At 51.2% G+C, this 18,153-nt stretch overlaps 8 protein-coding genes across 8 annotated transcripts; 5 read left to right on the top strand and 3 right to left on the bottom strand.

Annotated features, from left to right (window-relative positions):
* Window positions 1-389: 389 nt before the first annotated feature.
* Window positions 390-1,892, top strand: erg13 (hydroxymethylglutaryl-CoA synthase; the record flags this gene model as incomplete). Its single annotated transcript, XM_039070293.1, has 3 exons — window positions 390-449; window positions 507-609; window positions 670-1,892. 3 exons carry the CDS (start codon window positions 390-392, stop codon window positions 1,890-1,892), a joined length of 1,386 nt encoding a protein of 461 aa, XP_038931531.1.
* A 1,242-nt stretch (window positions 1,893-3,134) lies between these two features.
* Window positions 3,135-5,057, top strand: LCP9604111_2778 (uncharacterized protein; the record flags this gene model as incomplete). Its single annotated transcript, XM_039070292.1, has 1 exon — window positions 3,135-5,057. The coding sequence occupies one exon, from the start codon at window positions 3,135-3,137 to the stop codon at window positions 5,055-5,057; it is 1,923 nt and encodes a 640-aa protein (XP_038931530.1).
* An 853-nt stretch (window positions 5,058-5,910) lies between these two features.
* LCP9604111_2777 (FAD binding domain protein) lies at window positions 5,911-7,818 on the top strand (the record flags this gene model as incomplete). Its single annotated transcript, XM_039070291.1, has 4 exons — window positions 5,911-6,509; window positions 6,574-7,073; window positions 7,133-7,219; window positions 7,277-7,818. The coding sequence occupies 4 exons, from the start codon at window positions 5,911-5,913 to the stop codon at window positions 7,816-7,818; spliced, it is 1,728 nt and encodes a 575-aa protein (XP_038931529.1).
* Window positions 7,819-8,204: 386 nt separating this feature from the next.
* Window positions 8,205-9,824, top strand: LCP9604111_2776 (uncharacterized protein; the record flags this gene model as incomplete). Its single annotated transcript, XM_039070290.1, has 3 exons — window positions 8,205-8,403; window positions 8,453-9,163; window positions 9,211-9,824. The coding sequence occupies 3 exons, from the start codon at window positions 8,205-8,207 to the stop codon at window positions 9,822-9,824; spliced, it is 1,524 nt and encodes a 507-aa protein (XP_038931528.1).
* Window positions 9,825-10,101: 277 nt separating this feature from the next.
* On the top strand, window positions 10,102-11,766 carry LCP9604111_2775 (Gfo/Idh/MocA family protein; the record flags this gene model as incomplete). The annotated part of the gene is made up of 1 exon (XM_039070289.1): window positions 10,102-11,766. One exon carries the CDS (start codon window positions 10,102-10,104, stop codon window positions 11,764-11,766), a length of 1,665 nt encoding a protein of 554 aa, XP_038931527.1.
* Window positions 11,767-12,073: 307 nt separating this feature from the next.
* pgmA (phosphoglucomutase PGM2) lies at window positions 12,074-13,848 on the bottom strand (the record flags this gene model as incomplete). The annotated part of the gene is made up of 3 exons (XM_039070288.1): window positions 12,074-13,386; window positions 13,444-13,745; window positions 13,796-13,848. The coding sequence occupies 3 exons, from the start codon at window positions 13,846-13,848 to the stop codon at window positions 12,074-12,076; spliced, it is 1,668 nt and encodes a 555-aa protein (XP_038931526.1).
* A 466-nt stretch (window positions 13,849-14,314) lies between these two features.
* Window positions 14,315-14,958, bottom strand: LCP9604111_2773 (oligoribonuclease; the record flags this gene model as incomplete). The annotated part of the gene is made up of 2 exons (XM_039070287.1): window positions 14,315-14,830; window positions 14,911-14,958. 2 exons carry the CDS (start codon window positions 14,956-14,958, stop codon window positions 14,315-14,317), a joined length of 564 nt encoding a protein of 187 aa, XP_038931525.1.
* Window positions 14,959-15,613: 655 nt separating this feature from the next.
* LCP9604111_2772 (uncharacterized protein) lies at window positions 15,614-17,490 on the bottom strand (the record flags this gene model as incomplete). The annotated part of the gene is made up of 3 exons (XM_039070286.1): window positions 15,614-16,024; window positions 16,074-16,402; window positions 16,461-17,490. 3 exons carry the CDS (start codon window positions 17,488-17,490, stop codon window positions 15,614-15,616), a joined length of 1,770 nt encoding a protein of 589 aa, XP_038931524.1.
* Window positions 17,491-18,153: the final 663 nt, after the last annotated feature.

Genomic DNA, 18,153 nt, shown 5'->3' with positions numbered 1-18,153 from the left:
TATACACTGCATCACGGGGTCCACGAGTCACGAGTATAGCTTCACGTCCAAATCTCCCCGTATAACCACTTCTTATATATCTCCTGGGGAATTATCCGGCCCAAAGGAACTGCAAGAGAAGTAGCAAAAGAGGGCAGATCTCCCCACTCGAAGAAAAAAAGAAAACGCGAAAAAAAAAGAAAAATAATAAGTGGTGACAGATCGTACACGGTAGAACCGAGTACACAGACTCCTTTTCATTCTTATATCAGTCGCCTTCTCTTCAGACTTCTCCCTCTTCTCTTGATCTTAACCTCAACCTCCTTCATATACTTCATCTCAGTCATCTTCCTTCACCCTCACCTTCTATTCCTCTTATAACACAAAGTTACCCCTCTATACCCCCCACCATGGCTACTCGTCCCCAAAACATCGGCATCAAGGCCATTGAGGTCTATTTCCCTACTCAGGTAAGGGTTCCACGTCTATCGTATCCCCTGGGATCGATGCTGATTTGTCAATTGTAGTGTGTCGACCAGGTCGAGCTCGAGAAGTACGATGGTGTCTCCGCCGGGAAATATACCATCGGTCTCGGACAGACCAAGATGAGCTTCTGTGATGACCGCGAGGGTATGTGCACGGGCATATTCCAAAGGGGATCAAGACCAATCAGCTAACCTTTCTCGGCAGACATCTACTCCATGACCCTCACCGTTCTCTCCTCCCTCATGAAAAAATACAACGTCGACCCCAAGTCCGTTGGAAGACTCGAGGTTGGCACCGAGACCCTTTTGGACAAGTCCAAGTCCGTGAAGTCTGTTCTCATGCAGCTTTTCGCTCCCCACGGAAACACCAACATCGAGGGTGTCGATAACGTCAACGCCTGCTACGGTGGCACCAACGCTGTCTTCAACAGCATCAACTGGGTCGAGTCCTCCGCCTGGGATGGCCGTGATGCCATCGTGGTTTGCGGTGATATTGCTCTGTATGCCGCTGGTGCTGCCCGTCCCACTGGTGGAGCTGGCTGCGTTGCTATGGTCATCGGCCCCGATGCCCCTATCGTCTTCGAGCCCGGTCTCCGTGCCTCCTACCTCACCCACGCCTACGATTTCTACAAGCCCGACCTCACCAGCGAATACCCCGTTGTCGATGGTCACTACTCCCTTCGGTGCTACACCGAGGCTGTCGATGCCTGCTACAAGGCCTACGACGCCCGTGAGAAGACCCTGAAGGCCCAGGCCAACGGTGCCAATGGTGCTAACGGTGCCATCGACGAGTCCCTGACCCCTCTGGATCGTTTCGACTATATTCTGTTCCACGCCCCTACCTGCAAGCTCGTCCAGAAGTCCTACGCTCGTATGCTCTACAACGACTTCCTGGCCAACCCCTCTCACCCCGCTTTCGCCGAGGTTGCCCCCGAGCTCCGCGACCTGGATTACGAGAAGTCTCTTACCGATAAGGTCGTCGAGAAGACCTTCATGGGTCTGACCAAGAAGCGTTTCGCCGAGCGTGTCAACCCCGGTCTCCAGGTCGCCACCCAGTGCGGTAACATGTACACTGCCACCGTTTACGGCGGCTTGGCCAGTCTGCTCAGCAACGTCGCTTTCGACCCTAAGGAGCCCAAGCGCATCGGTCTGTTCAGCTACGGTTCCGGACTTGCCAGCTCCCTGTTCAGCGCCAAGATTGTCGGCGATGTGTCCAACATGGTTGAGAAGCTTGACCTCCAGAACCGCCTCAATGCCCGCACTATCCTCGAGCCTGCTGCATATGATGCCATGTGCAAGCTCCGCGAGCACGCCCACCTTAAGAAGAACTTTAAGCCCACTGGTAACATCGAGACTATTGGATCCGATGTCTACTACTTGACTGAGGTGGATGACATGTTCCGCCGCAAGTACGAGATCAAGGCTTAAAGTTTCTTTGATGTTCTGCGATTGCCTTTACCGTTCAATGTGTTGTTTAGACGGTTCAAAGAGATTCCCCCGAGCGTTTTGAGTGTTTCGTCAAGGTGCATAGAAGACCTTTTTTCGTTTTCCTTTTTTACTCTTTCGGTTAGGTCATTTCGACCCACATGAAATGAATGTCATGAAATAATTAAAAGACAAATTAATGAGATACAATTCTAAAATAACTCGGTACTAAAAGGTCGATATTAACTACACACAATGTGCACTAACAGCAGTGAAACACCGGGGGTCAATGCACGGTTATGGGTTGACCACCCCGATTTAACCACCTCGATTTGATCTCAACCTCTTTCTAGGTGTCTCCTGCATGAACTCCTCATCAACTGCATTAATCGTTGCTAATTATGGGACATTGCTTAGTTTCAAGGATCAAACTATCCAATCACTGGATATGACGCCAGGTGCCCGGCGCGTACATCAAACTCATCACCACACATGTAGCCGCCGACGTCGATATCACATTCGGCCACTGGTGCATCTAGAGCAGCTACTCTCCCTTCAAAGGGTCTTTTTACCCTGCTCAGACCCTGGAACCACACATTTCATAACCCCGATGGCTATTTTTATCCGTTTGATTTCTTGGAACCCTTAACCGCTGACCCCGCGAGTCCTGAAGCAGAAAAAGTCACCAACAAGTCTGCTAATTACCCTGCAATGTGACCTAATTGTTGCCGTTTTTAGAACGCCTCGAGAATCTTGCAGCAGGCTAACCATTTGAGGCAATCTGAAGAACGATGTTGGAGAAAATGCAAAATATAGTAACATCTTAACGCGCGACAGTCCGATGAAACCGCACTATGCCGGACTAGACCCCCTTCGAGGGGTAGTTTCAAGGGCTTGTTGCTCAACATGCCTGTCTTCAGGCACAATGTCGGCAGTTTCGTGTTTCATCGAGTGGGTATGCCTCTGATCGGAGACTAGGATCCCAAAAAAAGATTCTCAAGGCGTTACAATGGGGCTCTTCTCCATGTTTCATCTTTTCTAGATCGACTAGGGTTCGTCCGTCAATCTTTTTATATACACCATGCTTGGCTGTTTGAGACTCTGTCGATGTTCATTTAACATCCAGACATCCTCCTTCTGAATCATGTCTCTGTGAACGACTTGGTCAGACATCAGATCCTTATTCGTTTGTTACTCTTATGATATATTGTTTCGGTGATATACCTAGTCAACAACTTCACTATCATGTCTGCTGTCGATTCCGCTCGCTTTCGGCTAACGACGCCGCCGCGTCTTTCTCTTGAGGAGTACATCGGCTCTGGACATAGTCGTCATGTCTCCAACTCTTCCGTCTATTCAAGCGAGTCTTCTCCCTGGTCGACTATGACTGGAAATACCAGTCCTACCACCTCGCCAACTAGACATTATCATGGCCCGAAGCTATTGCCAAAGATCAGGCCTCAAGACGTCGTGATTGAGCCAGTGTCTGCTGGCGGGCCTCTTCGTAACCGTCGCGTTCTCTCTAATACACGGAACCCGCCTCCTGGATTCATCCCTTACCCACTGGTGCGGCCATCTGTCAACCGCACACAAGATGTCGCGGACCGCTTGACATTGGCCTCTCCCATCTCGCCGGCCCCAATGACTACGCAGGGCTGCTTCCCTGCCTTGTCATCGCCCGTGACTATCACCCCTTCGTACAAGCGCAAGGCAGGCGGGAGCCACTCACGCTCAGTATCGGCATCTGTCATCGATGCCGCCACTTTGACCCGATTTGGGTATCCCACCTACCGGGAGCTGCCAAAATATGCGCCTCAAATGCAGGCCCAGACGACCCCGACCACCCCAGTTACGCCAATTACCCCAAACATCATGCCCTATCCATCATATTCTCAAAGACTGGGGGTGCAGAATGCTCCTGCAACTCCACTGACAGTGCCGACACCTCAATATAACTACCGCCACGCATCGGCTGCTCAGCATTCACCGGTCTCGCTCAGTCCCCAGGAGAACCTAACCCCAAGGTCCACTACTCTACTGTCATACCTGACCTTACCAATCCAACCAATCAATCTAGTCCGCAACGTTAGCGTAATTCCTACTCGCGGTCTACACGATTACTTCTGGTGGGACATCCGTAACCTGCGCAGCTGGAGCTCCTTCTCACTGGCGGCATTCGACTCCCTGGATAGCCGACTAATTCAGCTCCTGAAGACCGAAATCCCAGCAGAGCTCACACCGCACGTGGCGGTATCCCCGGCAAGCCTAGCGCCAGAATCAGAACACGACCTAGTGAGCCTAATCCGCGACCTCTACGCACCGCCCGTAAACGCCGCCCTAGCCGTCTCCCAAGGCGAAGACCACCTCCAACTCTACGCTGCCCCAGACGTGCGCAACACAGGCCAAAAAAACCACGGCCATCCGCACTTCCTAGCAAACTATGCCTCAGACACTGAGCAAACAAGCGCCGGTCTCCCGCGCGGCCGACTAGTTGGCATCGTGAAAAGCTTCGACCGCTGGAACACCGGCATGCGCAACGAAGCCCCCCACAGGCGCGTAAAGTACCTGAACGGACTCGCCCACCTGCAGCGGTGCATGCGCGAGCACTCCTGCCGCTACGGTTTTATAATCACCGAGATCGAGCTCGTCTGCGTTCGAGCAGGCTGTGACACCGGCGACGACATCCCCTACTTTGGGTACCTAGAGATCGCGGCATCAATCCCCCTCAAGACAGCAGCTACAAGGAGCGGGCGTGCACACGCGCGCGATGCACCTCTCACAACACCCATCAGCGCGCGCTCTTTCTCGTCGTCATTCCCCTCGCATCATGACTCCTCGGACCCGGACCCGGTTGAGGATGCGTTACCGGCTATGACGGCGGGTCTAGGCTTGTACTTTTTGTTGATGCTTTCAAAGTCGGTGCCGCTTCCGCATCAGCCTTCTGCTCATCTCAACGTTGGCGGACCTGGTGCGATGACTCGTCAGAGGATTTTGGAGGAGCCGAAGGATAAGTGGATTCCTGAGCCGCAGGTTGGAGAGAAAAGGGATGCTAAAAGAGTGAGAGGCTGGGTTTGGCCTTCGGATCCTTGGCATCGGAGAGAAGGGGGTGCGTCTAGGCGGAAGGCTGGCACGAAGGCTGGCGCGAAGACAAAGAAATGGCATAAATGACTCTATTTTCTGTAGGCACAAGTTTGGCTTTTATGATGGATGTTTGGGATTTAAGTATATTTTGTTTCGTTTCTCTTGTTGCTTTTCTTTTTTGGTGGTTTTTGGTGCCTGTTATTCCCCCCTGCAAATCTTTCCTTTCATAGTAATTTAATTTCTTTTCTTCTTCTCGTCTTGTCTCATATTGACCAATCAAATTGGGCTTCATGGATCCGTCATGAATATATATTGGAAGGTCCCAGGGTTTCAATTGAATTCAATTTCTTACCTTGTTTCATCTCCGCTCCAGGGCTCTTATGGATGTACACAGTGGCCGTTATAGAGCTGTTAATGCTTGCCGTACCATGTCTAATGTGGCTTAATTGGGTGGAGGTTCGAACAAGAGGCCAAGCGAAATCAGCAACATTAAGGATTTGTATCGGATTTGGTGCATTTTTTCTCTGGATGGAATCCATGGCCATTGATGCTTATATTCACATTGCTAGATATGGCTTGTGTATGTATGTCCAACACTACATTACATTGGAAAGGCTTAAGTATAAAGGCCAAAATGATTCAAGTCATCCCTAAGGTCCTCAAAGATTGACTCCAATGTGATCAAATCCGTGATGTTAATTGTGGAGTATGAAGCTGTCACTATATGTTGTCATCCCTCAAGGACCTTGGGGACAAGTACCTCGATAGTCAGCTCACGAGGACATTGTAGAAATATAGTATGCCCGTAGAATATAGGCTATAAAGAATAGTATTTCTCCTATGATCGTACGTTCCTGCAAATTTACTATTTTGTTGTACTACTATAATCACTACATTTTTCTCATACACCATAACTCTAGCCCTACCTCGCCTTTCTAACATGTCGGTATCCCAAGAATTACCAGAAGACGATGAGATCCGCGATGTAATCATCATCGGTGCAGGACCATGTGGCCTCGCCGTCGCCGCACGCCTAAGCGAAGAAACACCATCAGCAGTCTTCACAGACGAAGAACACCAGCGCTATCACTGGATAAAGAAGCACAGCGGGCGGATGAATCTGGTCCAAGGACGACACGGTAAGATTAAGGGCGTACGAGCCGCAAAATGGGATAGCGAACGCCGATGTCCTCGTCAAGAAGACCCGAGACGTACCTCTGACCCTGCGTCTCCTGTACCATCACTATCTTCCGCATCGTCGACGTCGTCAACATCCTCGACATCATCTATCTCAACTCTTGTGCTGGATGGCTCTGGGGATAAATGGATGCAGCGGTGGCACAATGCATTCCGCACGCTGGAGATCAAACAGCTCCGCAGCCCGATGTTCTTCCATGTTGATCCCGGAGATCGGGATGGTATGCTGGCTTATACACAGGAGAGTGGACGGGACGCAGATCTTTGGGAGATTTCTGGGTGCGTTGGGAAGGAGATGAGTAAACATAAGAAGAAGAAGAGAAGACAGGGTGGGCAAACTCAGTAAGTGGTGTCCAGTGCGAATGTGGTTGAAACAAAGCTCTAACCATGGGATCCTTGTAAGCAGAACAATTGGAGCTGAAATAGACGAACGTGATCGGAAAGATTACTTCTCGCCTTCCACAGACCTTTTTTCGGATTATTGTTCGTCGATTATCCAGCGGTATGCTCTGGATGAGCCCGGTAAAATCTTGCAGCGTGAGGCCACGGATCTCTCGTATGATTATCTCTCCGATAGTTCAACCTCAAAGCTGTTCACTGTCACCACATCTACCGGAGAGAAGTTTTATAGTCGGTCTGTTGTCCTGGCCATCGGCCCTGGCGGAGCAGGTGTATCGAAGATTTATCCGTGGAAACCCTCGACGGAACAAGAGGGTGCTGCAGCATGTTGTCACAGTACGGAGATCAAATCATTTCCCAGCCCCAATGTACAGAACAAGATCCAGCGGCGACAGGAAACCAATGTTGTTGTCGTTGGAGGCGGGCTGTCGTCAGCACAGATTGTGGACATGGCGGTTCGCAAGGGTGTGACGAAAGTGTGGTTCTTGTTGCGGTCCGGCATGAAGGGTATGTATAACATCCCCGGTAATCGTTGAATTTTGGACAATGTCTCATTTGAATAATAGTTAAACACTTCGACATTACTCTGTCATGGATGGGCAAGTACAAAAACTGGGAGAAAGCAGCCTTCTGGTCTGCTGATACCGATGAAGGTATTTGTTAAAAAAGCCCTAAACCAATCTAAAGACTGACACTAATATATTTCTCAGAGCGCCTTGAGATGCTTCAAACCGCCCGAAATGGCGGCAGCATTACACCACGCTACACAAAGATTGTAAAGCAGCACGCAGCTAAAAACCGCGCCTCCATCCACCCTTGCACAGTAATAAAAACCCACGACTACAATCCAGTAACCAAGACCTGGACCTTAACAACCGACCCACCAATCCCCGACCTCCCTGCGATAGACTACATCTATTTCGCAACTGGAGTACGGGCGGACGTGCGCGAGATGCCGCTGCTCCGCGAAATGAACGATAAATACCCGATCGAGGTCAAGTCAGGACTCCCATGTCTAACGAATGATCTATCGTGGCGGGATGACGTCCCATTATTCATGACAGGCCGCCTGGCATCTCTCCGGCTTGGGCCTGGGGCGCCGAATCTCGAAGGCGCGAGGGTGGGCGCGGAACGTGTTGCGTGGGGCATGGAGGAGGTTCTGCATAAGGGGCGGGATGTTGGTGGGCAGTGTGAGGGCTTCTGTGGGCTTGGTAATCGGTATGCTTCGCTGCTTGGGGAGTGTGATGAATAAACTTTTTCTCACATCGTTGTGAAGGATGGTATCATAATGCACAATATACTTGTTCTTTTGGACTGCAGATCATACTTTTTTGGATCTGTGACGAGGTGATTGGAGATAGTACGACATTTATGCTGGATATGTACATTGCCTGCTACATTCCTCCCTGCATTCCGTAAATTTACGTTTCAGTCGCCAGAGTTATCCTTGACTACCCGAGGATACTACGGGGAAGGCTGGAAATTTATTGGGTCAGAAGAATGCTGTTGATCTCTTGTTCTCCAAGGCTGTATACTTTCAATATAAGATAGCTGGTATAGCAACATGGGGTTGAGTTGAGTCTATACGGTTCGACTTCACTTTTTCTAGGAAGCCCAATATTTGCTAGAGCATATAACATGGCGACAAAGGCAGATACATTGGAGAAGGAGCCCCCTATGGAGATATTCAAGCTCCTACCGAACAACACAAATCCTAATTGGATCAAAGATAGGGGGCTCCGTAAATTGAATTTGGCTATTGTGTTCATGTTCTCCAGTGCTTCTTCGGCTGGGTACACCGCAAGTCTTGTGAACAGCTTGTTTGTTCTACCTGAGTGTAAAGTCTCCATCCCGATATTGTGATATTTATGCTAATAATGACATAGTTGGTGCTATCATTGGCGGACTAGACCCCAATATAGTTGGTTTGATAATTGCTGCCACTTCACTTGGGGCGTTAGTCTCCTTCGCACCGGCCTCTTATATTGCTGATGCATTCGGACGAAAGACGTGTATTTTCATTGGGGCCAGCATTGTGATCGTGGGAGCTATCATCCAAACCGCAGTCAAAAGCCACTGGGCCTTTTTTGGCACCAGAGTCTTGTCCGGTATAGGGATGGGCATCGCCCAGACTGCATCCCCACTCCTGGCCACTGAAATCGCACACCCACGGCAGCGACAGACGGCCACGGCCCTGTACAATGCATCCTGGAGTTTTGGCGTTATTAGTGCGGCGGCGGTTACGTATGCAACCATAGGAATAGCAAATAGTTGGTCGTGGAGACTTCCTTGTCTGCTGCAAATATCGTTCCCGTTGTTTTCGATCCTAGGATTGATCATGTTTGTGCCCGAAAGCCCGAGATGGCTTGTGTCCAAAGGCAGGAAAGACGAAGCTCTGAGTATTTTGGGGAAGTACCATGCGAATGGAGACACAGACGACGAGCTGGTTCAGTATGAGTACCGTTTGATATGCAGCACGATCACAGCCGAGATCACCAATACCACGGATTGGAGCTCCTTCTTCTCATCGAGAGGCGATATGCACCGATTAACCATCTGCGTATTAGTCGGACTTATGCAAGAATGGGTTGGAAATGGTATGTACAACGCCCTAAAAGAGACTTAGTCACTAACGGCATCGCAGGCCTCTTATCCTATTACCTCGCACCGATTCTCGCATCAGTGGGAATCACGAAGGCAGCCGACCAAGCTGCTGTGAACGTCAGCCTCAATGTCTGGAACCTCCTCCTTGCGGTAGCTGGTGCATTTGCATCGGAACGATACGGCCGCCGCATTCTATGGCTTATTTCCACGGGAGCCATGATCGTTTTCCTGTCCATGTCCACACTGGCCGCTGGTCTATTTGCCGAAAAGCATCTTCCTGCTGCTGGGATAGCGGCTGTTCCGCTCCTGTTTCTCTTCTTTGGTGCATACGATATCGCTTATGCGCCTCTCTTCATATCGTATCCAGCTGAGATCCTGCCCTTCCAACTGCGTGCCAAAGGCATTGCTGTCACCCTTTCGGTGGACGCTGTGGCGTGTTTTTTCAACCAATATGTCAACCCAGTGGCGTTTACGGCGATTGCATGGAAGTATTATTGTGTCTTTCTTGGCTGTCTGATAGTGTTCCTGGGTCTTATATACTTACTCTTCCCCGAGACGAAAGGGCGGTCTTTAGAAGAGGTTGCTATGATTTTCGACAAGGAAAACAAATCAGAGGGTGAGAGAGAAGACCGACAAGATACAGATATAATATAGATAGTGGCCATGGTGGCCAATCAAAGCCTGGCTGATGTTGCTGATGTTTCCCCCGCAGTTGCAACGCGCAGTTACAGTTACAGCGCGTGTAAATTGCAACCTCTCGCGCTGAACATTTGTTGATTATATATAACTATCTCTACTCTTTGTTTAGCCCTAACAGGATAAATAGACCTTGTCAGAGTCGAAAATCCCTTCAATTATTCGTCATATTGTCATGTTCTAGATCCAAAAGCTCCAAAGCTATCCCAATATTTCAACCAAACCTCAAATCAACATGAAAGAACCAATACCACCTCCCACGGCGAGTACTCCCAGCTACTCCTTCTCACCATCGAAGCAACTGCGATTCCTTGTCATCGGCGCCGGCTCTCGTGGAAACGCCTACGCCCGTGCAGTCACAACCGTAACACCGGGTGTAATCCACGCAATTGCCGAGCCCCACGCATTCAAACGGCGCGAGTTCGGACGAAAATATATATGGGGCCTATCCAAATCCCATCCAGAGCCTCAAGAGGGCCAGGAATTCACAGATTGGCGCGAATGGGTGCAGTGGGAACTGGAGCGACGGAAGCGGGCGACTCAAAACAATGAGGATAACACAGCAGACATAAGCCCAACTCCCGTGGGGGTAGACGGCGTCTTCGTCTGCACACTAGACGAAACACACGTCGAGATCCTACAAGCCCTTGCTCCGCTCCAACTACACATTCTCTGCGAGAAGCCACTTGCCCTCTCGCTGGACGACTGTCTAACAGTATACCGAACTCTCCAACCACCAGAAGGCCCAAACAACACCCCCCAAGCCCCAAAGAAGATATTCTCAATCGGCCACGTCCTCCGCTACAGTCCGCACAACATCCTCCTTCGCAAACTCCTCCTGACAGACCGCGCAATCGGCGACATAGTCTCCCTAGAACACTGCGAGCCGGTCGGCTGGTGGCACTTCTCGCACAGCTACGTCCGGGGCAATTGGCGACGCGCAACAGCAGCGGGCGACGGTTCCCTCCTCACAAAATCCTGCCACGACATTGACTTCATCCTCTGGCTCCTCTGCTCCCCACCCTCACCCGAAACAGCATCCAAACAAGGCCACAAGCCGCACTTCCCGCGCTCGATCTCGTCCGCTGGCACGATGACGCAGTTCCGCCAAAAGCGCAAGCCCGTTTCCGCAGGCAAAGCTACAAACTGTCTCTCCTGCCCCGCTGAAAGTGACTGTAACTACAGCGCGGTTAAAATCTATAATGACCACCATCTCGCGACGGGTCATACGGCTTGGCCTGTTGACATCGTCTGTCCGGATATCGAAGATGTGTTCCGTGCCCAAGGCGGCAAGGCTGCCGAGTCGCTGCTCCTATCCTGTCTTGCCGAGGACTATGACCGGGATACAGTGTCGGACTCGGATATCGCTGTGCGACCTTGGTACGGGCGGTGCGTCTACGAAGCAGATAACAATGTCTGCGATGATCAGGTTGTGACGTTTGCCTGGGATGATGAGGAGACGGTGCCGCATCGGCTTGCTAAAACGGCGAGTTTCCATATGATTGCGCCAACGGAGAAACAGTGTGAGCGTCGGGGCCGGGTGTATGGTACTACTGGCGAGGTTTCTTATGATAGTACAACTATTACTGTTTATGATTTTGCTACGGCGAAGACTTCTGTTTTTGATGTGCCGAAGCCACCACCGGGGCAGGTCGAATCGCATGGTGGCGGAGACTTCGGGCTTGCGAAGCAGTTTGTTAGCGCTGTTGAGGCAGTTGAGGGGGGGTTGGATGTTGAGACTGCACAAGCAAGGTTTGTTGGGTGTTCACTCGAGGAGGCGGTGCGGAGTCATGCTGTCGTTTTTGCGGCGGAGGAGGCAAGGAGGGAGGAGAGAGTTGTTAAGTGGGAGAGCTGGTGGGGAGAGAAGTTGAGGGTTTCTGCTGCTGCGTGGAAGGCATAATTACATAGATAGGTTTGATGATTTACAATTCTACGATGCTACGATTCTATGATACTTTTGTTTGATATCTGGTATAGTATAGGGGACAATAATGCATATGCTTCATTAGCTTCATAGACCTGGAGGTAAGCCAAGACAAACTCGGATTATAATAAAGATGCAGTTCATCTCATGCCAACGTATACTCTTCTAATCTGATCCTGCTTTTCGATCATCATTCTTCTCGTGTCCAGATATAACTGCAAAACAATTATAAGGTGATTCCCATCCAGCAGGTTCCACATTGACCCTAACAACCTAACTAAACTTAGGTCTTAACGTCAGGCTCCTCGCGGCCAACATACTCCTTGAACTTGAGCAGAGAAAGCGCCAGGGAGATGTTATCAGCCAGGTATTCCTGAGCGGTGAGACCGAACTTGGACTTGTCGGCCTCGTAGCGCTCAACGTACAGACGGATAGTAGCACCGCTGCTGCCGGTGCCGGACAGACGAACGACAATGCGGCTGCCATCATCAAACTTGGCGTACAGACCTTGGTTGCTGGAGACGCTGCCGTCAAGGTCGGTGTATGAGAAGTTGCCAGCGTCAACGACCTTGCGACCGGCGATTTCCGAGCCAACGAAAGTGTCGCGGTTGGCAACCAGGTCGGACAGAGTGCCAACGACCTTGTTGGCGCCCTCGCTGTCAACGTTCTCGTAGTCGTAGCGGGTGAAGAAGGTGCGACCGTATGTCTGCCAGAACTCGTTCTGGATGGAGCCAATGCTAGGGGTCTCGTTGGGCTTTTGCTTGGCGACACCGGCAACGATGTTCAACCAGGCCACGATGGCCCACAGGCCGTCCTTCTCGCGGATGTGGTTGCTGCCCGTGCCGAAGCTCTCCTCACCGCAGATCGATATCTTCTTGTGGTCGAACAGGTTGCAGAAGAACTTCCAGCCGGTGGGCACCTCGTAGCTCTGCAGACCTTGAGCCTTAGCCACGCGATCTACGGCACCGGAAGTGGGCATTGAGCGGGCCAAGCCGTATACACCCTGCTTCTGGAAGTACGGGATGAGCTTGGCATGGTGGGCGATGATGGCCAAGCTGTCACCGGGGGAGACGAAACTGTTGGCACCGTAGATCATGTTACGGTCACCGTCGCCATCACTGGCGGCACCGAAGTGGACGCCGTTCGCATCGACGGCCTCCACGAGCTCGTGGGCGTACACGAGGTTGGGATCAGGGTGACCGCCGCCAAAGTCCGGCTTCGGCTGGCAGTTCATTGTGCTGCTGGCGGGCAGACCGAGCTCCTTGACGAAGATATCCACACCGTAGGGACCAGTCACACCGTGCATGCCGTCGAACAGGACCTTGAAGTCCTTGTGGGAGCTGAGGAACTCCTTGATCAAATCGAAATCGAAGATCTCCTTCATCATGGTCACATAATCGGCGGTAGAGTGAACGATCTCAACTTCGAGGGGACCGTAGTTCTTGGTGCCAATGGTGGAGGTATCGACATCAGGAACATCGAGGTATTTGTAGGAAGTGAGGGCCTTGGCAGTCTCGAAGATCTTGTTGGTAATGCCCTCGGGGGCGGGAGCGCCGTTGGCCAAGTTGTACTTAATACCAAAGTCGTTCTCGGGGCCTGAAAGTGTTTGGTCAGTCTCCAGCAGATCTCGTAATACTCCCGACCATCACTTACCACCGGGGTTGTGGCTGGCAGTCAAGAGGATACCTCCAGTTGCCTTCCGCACACGAATGAGGTTGCTAGCAGCCGGGGTGCTCATAATTCCATGCTGTCCAATCAAGATCTTCTTAACGCCATAGGCGGCACTGATCTTTGCGATCTTGGAGATGACCTCGGGGTTGTAGTAACGGCCATCGCCACCAATGACGAGGAAGGAACCCTCAACACCCTCGGGAATCGACAGGAGAACACTAGTAATGAAGGACTCAGAGTAGTTGTCCTGCTGGAAGACCTTGACCTTCTTGCGAAGGCCTGAGCTGGGAGCAAGTTAGCTAGCAGTTCAATTGCGGGGCAACGAGTAACGTACGTTCCAGGCTTCTGATCAGTGAAGGGCTGGATAGAGACTGTCTGGACAGACATGATGGAATAAGATTGGAGGGGAAGAGGTACTTAGGAGAATAGGAGAAGAGGGGAAGAAGTTCGAGAAGTTCACCGACTTGTTGAGCTCCACGGAGAGGGGCCAACGTTTGGCGTCATGTGTTGATCATTCCGCTAGTACTCTTGTAGTACTTTGCCACAACATTTTAATCTACTTCGTATGTACTCTGTACAGCCCAAGGCTCTGATTTGTTCTATTCAGTCTAATCTATAAGTTGTTCGTCAAGTTACTCTTAGAAATTGTCCATCGCAGGTCATTCCGGCGGGGGAAGCAAGAGCCTGCGTCTTGTACAACAACCAAAGTATATTGTACACTGTATGGAGTCTTCTCACATTAGGGAAATGTAGCCGAAAACAATGGACAAGTTCAACATGCAGAGTTTTAAACTACTTCCCAGACATGTCTCAGAGTAACAGAGAAAAGCAAGCCACCAAATCAGCCACACCATCACTTAAACAGCTTCTCTTTATAGAACCGGATCTCCTCAATACTCTCAAGAATATCATCCCTAGCAAGATGAACCTCCCGCTTAGGCGGGACCTGCTCAAGCAGTTCATCACTCCCCCATCTTCGCGCCGCCTCCTTCAAGGAACTAACATCTAGTATGCGATAATGCAGGTGATCCAGCACCTGCGAGTACGGCGTACAAGCAAGGAAAGCCTTATCGGCGTGAACACTGTTGCCCGCGAGGAGGGCAGTGCGCGGGACCGGGACATGTTGGCGGATGTAGGCGAGGAGCGAGTCTGCGGCGGTGGAGGGGGAGGTGGTCGAGGCCCGCACGGCAGCGGTGAGGCCCGTGCGGCCGTGTGTATCGATGCACCACTGCGACATCGCGTCGAGGGCGGAGTCTGGGACGTGGATGACGGTTTCAAAGCCGGTCGGTTCGAGGAGGTTTAGTTGGGCGTCTGTGATGAAACAGCAGATCTGGATGATTTTGTCGGTTTCCGGGTTCAGGCCTGTCATCTTGTGAATGGGGTTAGTGGTGAGAATTTTGAAATGCGCTGTAGCAGGGTTTGGATCGGAGATGGGACGTTTAGACGTACCTCGCAGTCGATCCAGACCAAAGGGTCTGTCGAGCGTTCGAGTGGCATCGTGGATTTGTAGCGGATAGGGGCTCTTCCTGGCTATTGAAGCTGTTAGTGATTCGAGGTTCAATTGGGGCTTGGCAGAATCTCTCTGACTTGGTGGAGAAAGCCGGGCTGGACCAGAACACCGCGGAATGCAGATGCACGTAGAAAGATACTTCTGAGCATGGATGTGTAGTTGAGGAGTTTGAAATAGGTAGATTTGTCTCAGCTATAGCCTACGGTTTAGAAGCTTATCGGGGTTTAAGCCGGTCTAGCAAATGCTTGACAAACGCAGTCAGACGGACACCGGAAACCTTTTAAAATATACAATCTACGATGTATACAGTGACTTCTCTCGGCGTACAACGCCTAGTTCAGCCTTAAACCCATGATCAAGCTGCCCTGATCGGTGCAGCAAATGTATTTCTCCTTCAACATGTTCCCTGTATTGTAAGTAGTGGACATAACGGCGTAATTGTAGAAAAGCAATATTTATGACCATCCAGAGGACCCAGTAAATCCAACGAAGATCCCGCCCACTCGCAGAATCCTATCTAGATCCATAGGACGCAGCAAAAACGACCAGTGCTTTCCAAAGCGAAGAGTAGTAGCCTGTCAGGCCCAACGGCTCAAGCGAGATCTCGACATCAGATGTAACCTATTTTCGACGATCACAGAATTACAACTCCTCATCATGTTCTGGGGGCCCAGCAGAAAGATCAGGCGTAAGACTGAACCCATCACCGAATATCTTCGGACTGGTGAAAGTTGATTCCGTTGGAGCGGAAGAGCCTAGAGTTTCATTGATTCTACCGGACTCTGCGATCCGGCGTCTAAGGGCATTCTCATCTGCGGTCGAGACACTCCCCCGCTGTTTTTTCAGTGGACTACCGAAAAGGCCATCTTCTGGTTCAACGGCTAGCAGAGACGGCTCGGTGAGGTGCCCACCTGCAGATCCAGCTGCGGCAGCCTTTGGCGGTGTTTCTGAGCGCTGTTTTACAGGAGGCGTAGATCCAGTTCCAGAAGCCGGCGTATCGGCAGAGTCACCGACACTGCCTCCAGGTGGTTCGGCGGAGTGCTGACGCTTGAGCTGTGACGTCGTTAGCAGAGAATTCATAGAATGTTAGAATTATACCTACTCGAATCTTTCGCAGGCTCTCCGCCAGCTCTCCCTGGCGTTGAATGTCATCGGGAGAGAGGAACCGATCGTCATCCTTGGCTTCTTCGTCGTCTGCCTTGCCAAGTATGGGGTTGTCGGTGTCGTCATCATCGCTGTCCATATCGTCGACGCTCTTCTTTCCCTTCCGCGGCTTGGCTTCGCTGTCCCGGAAATTAAGGAATCCAACAGAGCCACCAGGTTTGATAGGGCCGAGGTTTGCAATATCAGCTTGTATGGACTTGCGCTTGCTGGCAGCAGGCGTCTCTTGCACTTTGGCATCTTTCAAGATACCCATCTTTTGCAATTGACCTATGTTGATGTAAAATTAGCAACCATTCCCATCAAGAGCGATCCAGGCAATACTTACGCTCACCACGGTACATAAAAGTGAAAACAGCGTATGGTTTATCAGACGGGTCAATACCAGTAACAGTCTGCGTACTAATGGTCTTTGGGTCGAGTGACTTTGGCTTCGCGAAACTTGTGGTATGGTCAACATCGGCGTCTCCTCCACCGCTGTTATCTTGACCACCCTCCTCATCGTCGTGCGCATCAAATTGCGGGGAATACTCGCCCCGCTTGATCTCTCCCGATGCCAAAACCCGGAACAAAGCAACCTTAATCTGGCCCGCCGTCTCAGGAATTGGATCATCGTCGTCAGAGTCGGAGGAGAGGTCATCATCTGAAACATCCTCGAGGGGCGACTTCTCGTCATTTCCGTATCGCATAATACTCTTGGACTTGGCGGGATGGTTGTCCTCCATTTCCATGACGGTCGGGTCCTCGTCAGCGGCGCGCTTTGCACGGCGCTTCTCCATCTTCTGTCGCCTGCGTTCAATCTTGGCTGCTGCATCCTTCCCTTCCAGGTCCAGTCCGTTAAGCCAGCGTTCCAGACCGACCTCGCGGAACAAGAACTCGCGCTCGGCAATTCCCCCGCCTTCGCTATCCGGAACGCTGACCCAGCGTGAATTCACCCAGGTCTCTTCCCCTCGTCGCAGTAGTGTAGCCACCTCCTCCTTTTGTCTTCCGTCGAAGTAGATGTATGCAGCCACGGTCTCGTTCGCCGAATTTGTCAAGCCCTGGTATGGTGCGACCGTCCCGGCGATTTGGCCTGATTCACCGGCCAATTTCCCTGCCACTTTTGGTTTCGGCCAGGGGCAATCTGCTGTCGGCTTTGGGGTCGAGTACGGGACATCTTGCTCGGGGTTTAGGAGGGTGACGGAAATGGCGAAGGTTGATTGTTCCGCTTTGCCGGTCCCAGATTTGGGGATTTTGGGTGGAGGAACGGGGATAAAACAACCTATGCGCGAGGCTCGAGAATGGCGTTGAATGGAATATTCGGGGATCGGGCCATCGGGCGTGTGAATGCTCACGGCAAGCCCTTTGAAGCAGGGCATGGTGGGAATGGGTTAAGTGGAATATGGGTATTGCACTGTGGGGAGAAGACTCCAATAAAGACGCAGGGCCAGATCTGCCCCGCAACTAAGACAGGGATACTTCAGGCAAAAACACGAGAAAAGTGACGCCAAATGGAGGATAGGCAAACTTCTTTCTTAGTAGTTTTTTTCTCCCCTCCCTCGTGGAGTTGAAAGAATAAGCTATAGGTGGGAGGCGGTCAAGGTAGTGGGTTTCCACTTACCCAGCAGCCCACAGCAGTTCCTTGAGCTCCACTGCAGCTGCTGGTATGTTTGTTTCTGGGTTTCAAAATGGAGGGTCACGATGACGGGGGGGTCATAAATATCCTGAGGAGTGGTTTGAACACACGACAATATGGCTTCCGGGCTCAAATAAGCACATAAGACGTCAAAATGCGAACAGAGGAATGGAAGTAAGAAAAGTAGAAGTGAGCTCTCTCAAGGACAAAGGTGAGGGGCGGAAGTGGACCAAAACATGAGCGTTGCCATCCCCGAACTCCCACGTGATAATACCTATCAAGCCTATAGTAGCCTACAGCATGCCTACTTCTCTAGTCATCGATAGTCGTTGATGGTCTATCCCATGACTCTACCTGGTGAAATACCACGATTCGCACCTATTTATCTACCAAAACCATCCCAGTC

This window comes from Penicillium roqueforti, assembly GCF_015533775.1.
Source record: "Penicillium roqueforti strain LCP96 04111 chromosome Unknown scaffold_03, whole genome shotgun sequence".
Lineage (NCBI taxonomy): Eukaryota > Fungi > Ascomycota > Eurotiomycetes > Eurotiales > Aspergillaceae > Penicillium > Penicillium roqueforti.
Note: the sequence above shows the minus strand (reverse complement) of the source record. Positions and strands in the feature narration are given on the sequence as shown.